General features: G+C 40.2%; 1 protein-coding gene across 2 annotated transcripts in view; it reads right to left on the bottom strand.

The window, feature by feature from the left end:
• The window catches only part of RGS7 (regulator of G protein signaling 7), a 269,855-nt gene that overhangs the window by 13,695 nt on the left and 242,989 nt on the right, over window positions 1-13,171 (bottom strand). The window contains exon 17 of one of the 2 annotated variants that reach the window (XM_075706597.1): window positions 4,079-4,237. The exons of the other annotated variant lie outside the window; for it this stretch is intronic. Within the exon in view, the coding sequence (XP_075562712.1) occupies window positions 4,079-4,237 (159 nt within the window). Of the gene's footprint in view, window positions 1-4,078; window positions 4,238-13,171 lie in introns of those variants that run through there. 2 annotated transcript variants of the gene reach the window in all.

Genomic DNA, 13,171 nt, shown 5'->3' on the forward strand with positions numbered 1-13,171 from the left:
ATTGTGGACACAGAATATGTTCAAAGAAGTTGTTGATAATTTCCCTTGAACATCTTGGGATTAAAACCTTATTTTATACAGGTCCCTATAGCTATTAACTTTCTTTTAGCAAAATTCCTGTGGTTTATGCACCTCAGTTAATAAGCCCAGTGTTAGTTCTATGCACAACATCTCTAGCTAGAAGGGACATTAAAAATATGGCAATTTTAAAATCTAAATTCAAACAGCTGTTAATCACTCGGCATAAAGATAAATAATTGAGAAGAGCTACAATTAAATCACTGCTCATTCCCAACTCCTCATTCCAGCTACTTAAAGAAAACAGCCTTCCCTCACTTCACTTGTCTGCTTTTTTTTTTTTTTTTTTTTTAAAATAAATAAACATCCTAAATGCATTCCTATAGGTCTCATTTTCTGGAACTGGTTTTTGCCATCCTATTTGTTATTTCTTGGAGAACTATTTGGCATTTGTGTCTCATGATTTCAAACAATATTAGGGGTGCAATTTGAAAAAAAGCAATGCTAGATAGTTGGTATTAATTGCTTTGTAGCTGAAGAAAATGTCCTTGTTGTGTTTTGAAGGGTGAGCCACAGTTGATCTTGTCTGATTTTTTTGGGGGTTTTGATTCCAACTCTGCACAGCCGTGGTCAACAGGCTGGCAATCCACCAGCTGCATTCAGCCTCTCTTGCTCTTAATTCCTCAGTTCCCCAGTTCTCCTCCCTTGTCACTTCTGTTCTGGTCACCACAATTAATTCCTATTTCTTACTTCCGTATTCACCTTCAGCTCATTAATTTTTGGCCAGTCTCCACTACTGTTTCAGCTCAGCATTTTGCAATTTCTCTCATCTCTGTTTAAGGCCTTTTTCCTCCCTCTTTGGTTTTGTAGGGTTGAAGGACAGTTTTTAATTGCATCTTACAGAAGAATGGGTGGATATTTTGCTGTTGTCAGGTAGGTGCCAGGGAATCTCCTGTCTCTCCCACCGGCCATTTTCCTTCCCAGGCTGGTCTGGGAACACAAAACCAAGGGTGCAGCACCACCAGGAAACAATTCTTTCCCCTGTAGGCTTAAGAGCTGTTTTACGCACAAGGATGCATGAGGAAAGAGACTGTCTGATGAACCCCAACTCTCAGATGGAAGTTCCCAGCTCCAAGTGGTTATTTTAATGAATATTACAATTAATATCCCCCAAAGGAGGGTGTTTTCAGCTTCCTGGGCAGAGCCAGGAGGCACTGATTGATGCCTCTTCCTCAGAAGACAAGAAATGTGGTCCCTTCAGATTGGGTTTCTCTCTCGGTCCTTTTTTCCTCATCAGACTTGTGGCCTCACTGAAATTCCTAATAGGTATACCATTGTGTAGCCAAAGTCATACTTCAGCTGTTTGGTGGTTATACAAACATGCCTTAATCTGAGTTAATCTTAATTCTTGGAAGTGGATCTTCATATAAATTTGGAAACAAACATTTAGCTTTTCTCTGGGGGGAAGTAAAAGGAAGGTTGTGCCTACTTGGAGTTTCCAGTCCCAGTGTGGCATCATTGGCAGATGACAGTGATTAGGTGAAGTATCAAAAGATCACAGACAAACCCTTTAAAAATAATCTGGTTGTAGAACAGACTTTGTTTGGGCCAAATTCACTCATGTGTAACAGTGGAGTTGCATCACTTGAAACTAAGCTCAAACGAAACCTTAATACAGATTCCTGACTACTTTGAAATCCTTATTAGTAATGCATATTTTTACTTTACAGACATTGTGTTAAATCCTATGCAAATACAGGTAAAGACAGCCATTCAATAGAGACTTCATATTTATTGAAAGGAAAGAACTAGAATAAGTACAAAATGGGTTCAGGAATCCAAATGCCCTGCATCTTTTTATCGGCCAGTTGGTGTTGCAAAGTGATTTGGAAAAAAATAATTTCTTCGGGTAAAGCTGCATGAAATAGCGAATGCATGAATTTGAAACATTAATTATTTGAAGGGAATGATTCTTCAAAGCAGACACTGGTATCTAATTAGTTAACTCCTAAGGCAAAGCAGGCAATATACCAGCTGATGCAATTGGTGGCAGCAGGAGTTTGGAAACAAATATCTCTATTTGGCACTGAGAAGTGAAACAGAGCTCAAATTTCTGTGGATTGCCTGGCCCCAAGTTCATGCCTCAGAGCTCACATTTCTGTGGTAAAGGAAAATTAAATTTCAGAGTTTAAGATCTGGGGTTCAATGTGGCTATTTATTAAAATTCATCTGGCCTCCCTAGACTGTGAGTATTTTGAGTTGACCTAGATGGAGCTCTTGATAAAATCAAGCTCTCATGGGGCATTTCCAGTGTTTTCTGATAAAAGCTTAGTAGAATTGTGCTAACAAAACCTGAGACACTTTAAAGCAGTGATTCTCACCCTAGCTAGAAACCAGAAACACAGTGGCATGTGAAAACAAAGAACACACAAACATCCCAACCCTCCAGAAACCCAAACTAAGCAAAATCTGGGGAACAGCCATTCATGGTGATTTATAATGCATTTTGTCCTGGGTTCATTCAGACTACCTCTTTAGAGATGCTGCAGGCAGGGCTATGGCTGCACCAGGCTACTGACAGAGCCAGCGGAGAAGCGAGTGCTGCCTGCAGAAGGCAGCTCAGCTCCTGTCTGCCCGCAGCTGCTCCGTGCAGGAGCCCTGTCCCTAGCAGCAACAACTCAGGTAGGTATCCGATGTTAAATGTGATGACTCTAGCATTAATGTATTCAAATTTATTGTCTGATTGTGTCTATGACTGTCCCACTTTGTGTGTGTGTGTGGGGAGGGTGTGCATTTTTAGGTTTGGTAGTCCCTTTGAAACAAGATTCCTATTTCTCAATATCAAACCAAAGTCAGTATGACAGATGGCACTGGAGTTGGCTGTCCTGAGTCTATCCTGTGCATTGCTAAAAAGGCTTGTCTGTCCTATGCACCCTACGATGCCCTGGAGGTACCAGCATTTTGTCGTTTGACTTAGTTCCCATCATCGCTTTTCTACTCAAAGGTTCTGCCTACTATCCGTATGTCATCTCTGTCTGTCAAAAGTGCTGTTTCTTAGGCCAAGCAGAGATTTCTGGTTCCAGCTCAGTTTAGCTTCACAAGCTCCATCTCTGCTGTCTCATGGGCAACGTCTGCATGCTCTCATAAAGCTGTCAATAGGTCTCTGTATGAGTAACCTCCGCAGTAGACATAGAACAGCACACCTGAATAGAGCCCTTGAATTAAAATGACAGCCTCCCACGTTACTATCCAAGGTTTGCTCTACAGACAGTATACTCAGTGCTCCCAAACCACTACCTTTTCAGCTTAAAATGTTGCATTGTTTCACAAGTGACAGCAAGGAGAAAGAAACACTGTCCTTCCTACTTAGCAAGGGTACACTTGTGTACTCAGCCAGCTTTGTTCATGCCCGTTCCTAAGGAAATGCAGTTCAGTCGATCTGGTCTTGGGTAGCGACTGAATCGCTGTGCAGGCTGCACTATTACAGAACAGGTCTAGCTTAAAGAAAGGTTTGCTTATGTGATGATGAGCAAGCTGGAAAGGTCTCTGTGCTGCTAGCTGGATAAAAAGAAAATAAAAAGTAAATGATTATCAATAAAGTGTGTTTGATTAGGTGTCACTGAGAGAAAGAAAATGCCATTTCATGTCACTGCTTAGAAAGCACAAGGTGTGTAACTTCTGGGGATGATTTTGCTCTTGACTAATCTTCAGATTCAATATTAAAATCTCAAACTTCCCCAAGGAAAGAGATTCTGCATCTTTTAATGAAAGATAAAACAACAATATAAACATACACAAATTTACAGAGAAAGGATCAACTTTAATACATCTGGAGTAAAAGGTGTTCTTTTTTAAATATGGTATAAAAATAAATGCAAGAAACATTAACAGAGAATATACAGACAACAGACAAAGACACAGGCTTTCTTTCTCAATGTGAATACATCAGTGAAATGAAACCTTCTGTGCTAATTTATTGTGCAATAAATGTGATGCCATATGTATATTTATTAATATATGCATTTTTACATTTCTTCCAGTTTTTGATTGACGTATTTTTTTAATAAACTGTGCCTAGCAGAAGCTTTTTTTTCACTGTACTCGAGCTTGCAGAAAATAAAAAGACACAGATCCAGCTTGATATGAAGGAGGAAGTGAGCAGACAGTTTTCGAAATGGAGGCATCGAAAGGCTAGAGAGTCCCTCGGAGTCTGTAATGCCTTAGTATACACAAAAGAAAACAAGTCAGGTCCTTGCTCATGCAACATCTTGTTCTACTGTCCTCTGAGTCAGGCAATCAGTGAGCTACAAAGTATGTATAATGATTTGAGTCTGCTTCCATGCTACAAGGTGATCCTTTTAGTAGGACTGCACTAGACTGGTTAACCTCTTTGATGTGAGCGATTTCCCCTGAGGAAAAGATAAAAACAAAAAACAAAAACAGAAAACAGAGGCATGATCACTGCAAACCTGTTCATTAGCAACCACTTAGTGTTGCCACATCACTGTCAAATAACTAGGGGTACCAACTGGAGTCTGTCAAATCTTAAACCACAGGAAGCCCTTACACTTAAACACCTGCACTGCCAGCCAGCCAGATTGATTTCTGGCCAGCCAGAATAAGCCAGCAAATGTAAAGGCCATTTTTGAATGAGATTGGTTTTGGCTGATGAGAAACTAATGCTGAGGTTTTTGCTGTCGGTCATACCTAGAACCTGAAGAAGGCTACTACAGGCAAGAGTGCCTTGTGCTACAAAGATGAATGTGCAAACTGTGGTAGCTCTGTCACAGAAGACAAAAAGCTACTTTAAAGTTAAGGTAAGATAGTAAGAGGCAGATTGCATATTGGCAGGAAAGCAGCTTTTTCATGAACGCAGCTATCGGCTTGCTGAGACCGTATTTACTATTTATAAGGAACACTGGTCAGGTATATTACATGTGACTGCATAACACTGCTTGGAAGGCGTCTGGATTTCCACATTGTTATTTCCCTCATCGTCCCTCCTGTTGCAAGGATGCGGCTTCAGGTTTTTAGCAAGTTCTTTTAATAAGGTATAATGACTGTCCCGTAAGAGTTAGGTCTACAGCGCGAAGAGGATGGTGTAGGGTATGTCACCATGATGTATTTCAGGCAGATCTGAGCTTTATCTGAGCCAGACAAAAGCCATGAAACCACATAACAGGAATTAGCTCTCCTAAGGCCACATAAAAGGAGTTAGCTCTCCTAGGGCCACCCTACCGTGGCTCTGATCCAACAGAGGCAGAGCTGGCACAGCAAGCTTACATCACTCCTCAAAATACCACAGGCATACCCTGATAATGTAACACAAATAGATCATAAAACATTAAATAGAAAGCGGCTCTAACTCTCCAGTTAGATATTGAATACTTACATTTATTGTATTGTTCATTTTAAGTGCACAACTCAGAAAAATCAAATTGATTTCAAGGAGACTACGGTAAGAAATAGTGTAACTATGGAGAGATGCTACATTTTCTGCCGTAAATGGTAAATGCACTTATTCTGCCCTATCAGTGAGTTGTTAAGTCATCTGCTGTATTATAACTCAGTGGAATTACACAATTTGATATCTATTGTTATTATCAATTAAATTTATGCTCATGGGGATCTGTAGGTTAGTTTTGAGCATTTCCTCAAATGCAATATATCAGAGTGGGTCTTCACAAAAGGAAGAATAACTATTTTATTCTTTGTGCTCTGAAATACAAGTCGACCAAATTAGGATTAATATTTCCCCTGCGATATAATTTTGAAGGGAACTCCCGATCTGCAATGTTGGGTTAGACTGCTCATCCACCAGGTTCACCGTATCACCTGACAGTATTAATACTCGCTTCTTCGAGAGACAGAAAGTGTCCTTCCTGACATGTTCCCTGCCCTCTGTCTAGCTTAAGCTCCATCACTTTCTACTTACGTTAAATTCACAGCTTCTTGACACTTGTTAAGCCTTAAATTATGTTTTCCTCTAATGTAACAGGTAAGCTGTTATAGTAAGACATCTTTTCTTTTTGAATAGTCAAAAAAGTCTCAATAGCTGTGTGGCACTGGAATACAATTTAAAACAGCATGTCCAAAATTCAGTGTTTTGTTAGGCGATTCATGATTGTCAGCCTTGGACAAAATCTAGGAAAATATTGAGCATATGCTTATCTTTGCCTTTGATTAAGTTATTTGTGCTTAATTTTACAGGTCTACAGGCCTGGCTACTTTCTATAAATATGTATGAATTCTCTTTAGTACTGAACTGCATAAACCAGTTAATTAAAACAATTTAATCCAGGAGCTCTCTATTAGTTATTAAAACAATTTGCTCAATACCACACTGGAAAGCTGTGCAAGCTCTTACTGTGGGATAAGATCTGTGAAATAATTTTTTTATTCTTATCTGCAACAACTGATTATTTAGGAGTTGTAAATTCCCTGGAATTTACTTGGATGAACCATAACCAAATTCTAGCATCTCAGGAATGAATTGTGATATCACATAAACTAGGAAGTTCTGACCTAAAAGCAGGCCAAAACCTAGTTGTTAGTTGATCTGACTTGTATAATCTCATTCTATAGATTAATGTGAATTTTCTCCTATAAACACAGTAAGCTGTCATGACAAATTTTTTCTGTATTCTACATCACTTGCTCCCTGGATATTGCTGATCTTTGGACCCTTTTCCTCCTAAGCCCTACAATGATCAGGATTTCTCTGGATGGTCCTCTCCTCCACCTCCCCTCCCTGCCTCAGAGAATATTACACTTCTTAAAGATATGAAGTCTCCATCTGAACAACGATAATGTATGCTCTTTTCCCAGGTATTAGTAGTTCTAATTTATCTTATAGTTGGAAAAGTGACAACTTAGAAGATACACCCTCCTTAAGAGATCTTCTTCCATGTTTATTCCGAATCATACTTAGTTCTCTGGGAAAATAAGCTTTTAATACAGAGAATCCATAGCAGCCCCAAATACTGAATTATCCCGCCTTCTTATTCAGATCTGCAGGGATTTGTTATTTTCCAGTTTACAGACTATTTCTTACAAACTCTGTTCCACAGTATACTTTTACTTTAGCTCTGTACAGCAGGGTTTCATTAATTATCACTTCTAGGAGATTTCCAGAGTTACTCAATTTACAGACTGATGTAAGGATCGTCCCTTGTGAGTCATAATTTAAGAGCTGAGCGCAGCTATTTCTTTCAGATACAATGTTAATAGCATTTCCATAAGCCAAATTTTGATTTGGGAAACTACATCTAACAGGCCAGTTTTGAGAGGTGTAGCATATGAGTCATCACGCATAGGAAAATGTTTCCTGTGCTAATGAGATTAAAGAACAATTGGAAAAAAAAGTTGGAAGAAGTAGTAGATGTTTGTCTGAAGAATGAAAAGGAGACTCTTAATATTTTCAACATGGTCTTACCATCAACGTTTAGAATTATATGGCCAAATTCTAAACAGGATTAGGATTTTTGGCTGTATTGGTGCACTTTGGACATACGAATTGAAACTATTTAACAATTTTACTAATAATAAAGAAGCCAGAATGAAACCCTCACACATACCCTGACAAGGGAGTCAAGAGTATGAGGAGGCAGCACAGCAGTTGGAGTGAGTACATCATAGAACATGAAATCATTGGCCTCAGTGTTCATGTCCCTACCTTAGTGTGTTAACTGTTTAACATAGAGTTGTCCTTCCAACCGTACTTTTAGAGAATTTAGGGGGAAAATTACAAAACCATGTGCAGATTTATGAGCTGCTAAATACAAACCTTCTGACTGACCTATTTATGCAGCATGACATTAACACCTCAAATAATCTGGCAAACAAGTCAGCAACAACCTCAGTACATATGTGGCTTATAAGAAATCACTATGAACTTTATAAAGGGGCCGGAGCTGAAAGGTATGGTAGAGGAAGATCAAGTCTTTTTGTTTTAGAAGATTAATTCTCTTCCTTTCTGCTAAGCAACCTCAATGGCTCCTTTTTCATGTTTCTTTATTGCCACTGCAGATGCTATTTCCCAGGACCGATAGTGGTAGAACCAGAAATGAGAATTCCGTGCATCTGACCAGGTGTAGCAGAGAAACAGTGTGAACCCCGCTGTGAGCAAAATGAGATGCAGAGCGAGAATCAACCCTCCTTGCTCTTACCGTTCCCCATCTGCTCGTGTGCGGCACACCTGCAGCACGCCGGCAGCTCGGCCGGCATCGGCAGGGAAAGCTCCCAAGTGACATCGCAGTGCACCGCACACAGAGCCGGTATATAAACAGCCCCTGACAGAAGCACATCTGGAGAGGCACAGGAGCAGAAACAGTAAGTCCCTTTCCAAGATTAGGCAGCCCTTGCTCCTCTAGCACAGGGGAATTGCTTTAGCACTGCGCAGGGGGGCAGGATTCTGCTCTGATTTCCATAGCAGCATGGGACGCCGCTCTCAGCCACCCGTGCAGGTGTATTTCTCTTTCAGACATGTAAGGAAGGGGAGGAGGTTAGCATTTACTGCATTTGGGGCATGAGTCGTCAGCACAGCTGCAGTGCTAAGTGGTTGCATGTGCAGGAAAATCCTCCTGCCTGTCACAGGGATTTGCAATCCTCTGTTCATTTCTCATCAGGGCCGTGCTGTTTCCTGGAGCGGTCCATAGACGGGAGGCAGCGGCTGAGCGACTGTGTGCCTATTTTGGCTCATTCCAAATCGGGTGACACTCCCGATTTCTTTCTCCTTTCGCACTAATCTTTACATTTGCTGATGAGCTGCTCTCATTGGTGATTAACCTAAAAACTCTTGCCAGATGGGGTAGTTTGAACTTGAACAACCATCTGAAATGTGGGGTAACACATAAGATTTTCCAAGGCACTGATGCACCAGGCAAATTTTTTTAGTGTGTTTGTCCTAGGCTTGACCCCTCAGGTTTCTATACCTCTCTGCAGTTCTCATTCCTGCAAATAGCTTAAGACTCAGGTAAATGTTTGTCAGCTGGGAAATGGCAGACACTGCCCTAATATCTGAATGGTACACGCTGGCTCCTCATTTAGATGAAGCTGGCTGTGCAAGTGCTACTCCTCAGCTCTTCTCTTCCAGCACAGAGCGCAGCAGCCTAGCTCCAGTCACTGCAGAACAGGACAAGGAGGCCAGTCCTCACTGCTGTGTCCTACAGATGCTCTTTTTTCCTCATTAGCCTGGGCATCATTCCTTAAAAACCTAAAACTAGATTTTTGGACTAATTACTAGTCCAAACTAAAAATTTTAATTATTTCATCAGTTCTTTTTAGTCAAACATCAATAAGCCATCTCTTTCCTGAAAAGGAAAAAGCCCTCATTTCTACAACTACTTACTATTTTTACTATTGTTTTGTATTTGTCAAACAAGAAGCTATTTTTTTTTTTTTTAAGTTTTAGGAATAACCTGTAAGTAAATTTCAAAAGTATAATCAGGATTTCTTCCATGACTGTGCATTGATCATGAGATCCCACAGCTCATACTGCACTGAAGCTCGTTCATAATGCTATGCTCAAGAAAAATATATCTCTTGGTGGGATTTCAGGGCTTGATGTACTTCTGGTCTGGCACAGTAGAGCTATTGTGTACATAACAAGTTTTATCTGCTCTGACAGAAAAATTTCTTGATGAAAAAAGTAAATTGATATATTATCAATAAAGGGACAGATTTTAACATGGCAAGACCTTACACTGGTTTAAGCACCTAGGAAGCCTATCCCCCACTTATAAGAACTGAAGAAGTTATTTTTAAGTTTTAATTTCCATCTCTAGACCATAATTTGCTATGTCATGTTAAGTGACATTGGACTGATCCAGTGTGAAAATGTGCTGTGTTCCATGGCCTTTACACTTCTCATCTCCTGCATGAAATGGTCTAACATTACTGGTTTGGAGGGGGAAAACATCAAAGGACGCTGGTAAGCAAGTTCTTCCAGATAAGTGGGAGAAGACACCTGGAAAGGGCATGGGTAATGTGAGAGATAATGGGTTTAAACTCAGAGTTATTAAATGGTGTCTAGTTTATGAGGTTGTGAGTGAAGATAATGATCATCTGATGGCTCTCTGGTTTAATCTATGAACTGAGTTAGGTCTGTTTTGTTCTGGCTGTATTTCCATAAAACATAAAAAATTTGCAACAAGCACTTTTTTTTTTTTTTTGCCTCCTCTACAATTGGGCAGCAACAGGTAAAACTCTAGCACTAATAGTGGTGCCTGAAACCATGACACGAACAAGTGATGATGGAGCGTCTCCCCCCAGGCAGATCTGAGGAGGCAGACCGCACCTTCTGGCCTGCTAACTTGGTTCCTGATGAGACAAGAAAATTTGCATGGGGTGGAAATGAAATTAGTCCACTCTGCTGTAAATGAGATCCCTTCGTTTCAGGCTTCCAGACTGGTGGTCATAGCTAAGCACCAGGCTAGCGGTCACAAAGATGCCTTGCTCAGACTGCCAGTCTGCCACTGTCACAAATCCTACATGCACACGAGAATTAAAGACAAAAGTCACCCTTAAAGGACCTCTTTGTTCCCATCAACATTACCAGTGCATATTCACCTGTTTTTTAATCTGCAATGTAGATGTTAGTACTTGAGGTAGAGGAAGTTTTGTTTTTGTTTTTTTTTTTTTTTTTAAAATATGGATTTTTTCCTCCATGTAAATTCCTCAAAATAATTTCAATTTTTAAATGCCTCAGAAACAGCTGATTTCCCCCACTCTCCTACAGTGGCAAGCAATGAGATTTTCCTGTTCCCTGACTTACGCTTTTAGCTGCCCCGCTCACCTCCTTGGGAAGCTGCAGGTGACTAGACCTTAATTATTCCCAAAGAGAAACCGGAGGGGCTGAGCTGGCCGGGGGGGAGCACAGAGCACACTGTCACTGCCACTCCCCATGCCCCCGAGTCAGAGTTGTGACACTTGTGGCTGCCAGTGTTATTTCACTTATCCAGTGGCACCACCCCAGTAGTGCTGAAGTGTATGTGCACTGTATTTTCACACAATACCTGGGGCTGTGAATAAGTGAGGCAAACCAAGAATAGCTGTGCTTACTACTCAGAGGCAAATTGCAAATTTTTTGGTAGTAAATATTACATATAGTAAATGTCAGTTTGCTATTACTTTATCTATATTGTACATGAATGCAGACCTGTTTCTAACACTATTCATGTTGTCTGTTGTGGACTGCCAAAGGCGTTAGCAATTTTGCACTATAAAATCTACAGAGCAAGCTAAACAGCCAATGTTTTTAAGCTGAGCATTTAGGGCTTTCATAAAGTGCACCAACTTATCGAAAGTTTTCTGGAAAGAAAACTCTCCAGTGTCAAAGAAATGCAGAGCTGAGCCTAGGATTTTTTGTGTATATAGCTCCACTTTTATTTTTTCTCCATCAGACTAGAATAACGACTCATTATGTTAGGTTATTTCCACTTAATTCAAGGAATAGTACAGAGGGATTGCCCTTACAAAGTTTCTAAACTTTCTAGTTTAACAAATGCTTTCCGTAGCAAGTATAACCCACTTTCAATCATAACTGATCAGGAGCCTCTTATGTCTCTGTCTTAACAAATCAGGTTATGAATTACAAGGTCATCTTCTCAGGTTCACTCCCTAGACACAACCAAGGTTACTGGGTTTTTTTTAAACACTTGGAAAGACCTGAGGTCTAATTTAGTTCAATACAAACCTGCTTTGATATTAAGTGAGGAAAAAACCCAGTGAAAATTAGTCTAAATTTTCTAAACCATCAGATGAGAAGAGAAACTGTAATTTTCATCTTACTAAATCATTCAGAGATGACAGCACTTATCCAGGTTGTAAAAGACCTGTTTCACACCTATTTTCTGTATTAATCAGTAGAACAGATCTATACCACAGTCCCTCACTTCACAGTTGAACAAGTTAATCAGTACACCGTATGATATTCTGAGAAACGTTTCCCTCACCCCTGCTGGTTGGAACCACTCTACCAAGGTAGATAATTACATATTATAAACTCATCATAACTGAGAACAAGAACGGAAGGACAAGGACACCTGGTGGCAAGGGGTCCTGGGGCAGTGGGTGATGTGAATTCAGTTGTCTTGGAGAAAATGTTTGCACTTGAGCATCCTGATATTCTGGATTAATTTGCGAGCCTCAGAGCTGCCGATCTAATAAGAGAATATAGATCAAGCAGTGACATGTTTTACTTTCATACCTGACCCGACTTGACAGACTCCACCCGGATTCACAGGTAGTACTTTGAGGAAAAGCAAAACCACAGTTTTTATTTTATAGCTTGCTCCATGAAAAAAGAATCGCCCTCTTCTACTGAAGAAGTACTAATGCTTCACATCCAGAAATCCTCGTTCCCATTTCTAGCTCACAGCTGGTTTATTGGGCCTGCCTTGCATCTCTGGCATCCTGCTATTCTGGTACTTCTGCCCTGTGATTAACACGATGAAAATTGGGCACGCCTGCAGGGCATAATGCTCTGGTGTTTGTGCACAGAACTGCTGGTTTATCAGTAACGTTGCTCTGAGAGGGATTACAGGAGAGTCATCTTAGTGCCTCCCAGTCTGTCTTTAATTTTTCCCCCTTTGTGCTGTACTCTCCTCACACCTGTCTGCAGCTTGCTATTTCTCTCCTTATAGCCACCCATTTACATACTCTTTACCATAAACCAATTCCTGATCTGTGGGCTGTTTAAATCCCCATGAATAAACGTAGTTATTGCACCTTGCCAGGCATTGTAACTGGGAAAAAGCCTGGCTCTCAGAGGTCCCAGATGTACTACCTACTCTCAACACTCTCTTTTATTAACATAGGCCCTTTTATTAATACGGAACTTCCTATGGAATTATCATGGAATTATCATGTATAATGTTATCACATACAATACTGTTTTATAGATCAACCTGCTTAGACAACACACAAATCACACTGCAACATGCTATGGCAACACCACCATGCAAAATATAGGGGTTTTTGTTTCAAACACTGGAATAGTTTCCTTTGTGGCTGTTTGTTTACTTTTTAGTGTCCTTTACTGACTTTGTCCCATTGAATCCAAATTTCTTCCTGATTACAGTGGATTCAAAGCATATTACAGGAAGCCTTTACCTATAAGAAAGTAGTTAAAGAATTACAGTTTTGTTTTAAC

This window comes from Pelecanus crispus, chromosome 3, assembly GCF_030463565.1.
Source record: "Pelecanus crispus isolate bPelCri1 chromosome 3, bPelCri1.pri, whole genome shotgun sequence".
Lineage (NCBI taxonomy): Eukaryota > Metazoa > Chordata > Aves > Pelecaniformes > Pelecanidae > Pelecanus > Pelecanus crispus.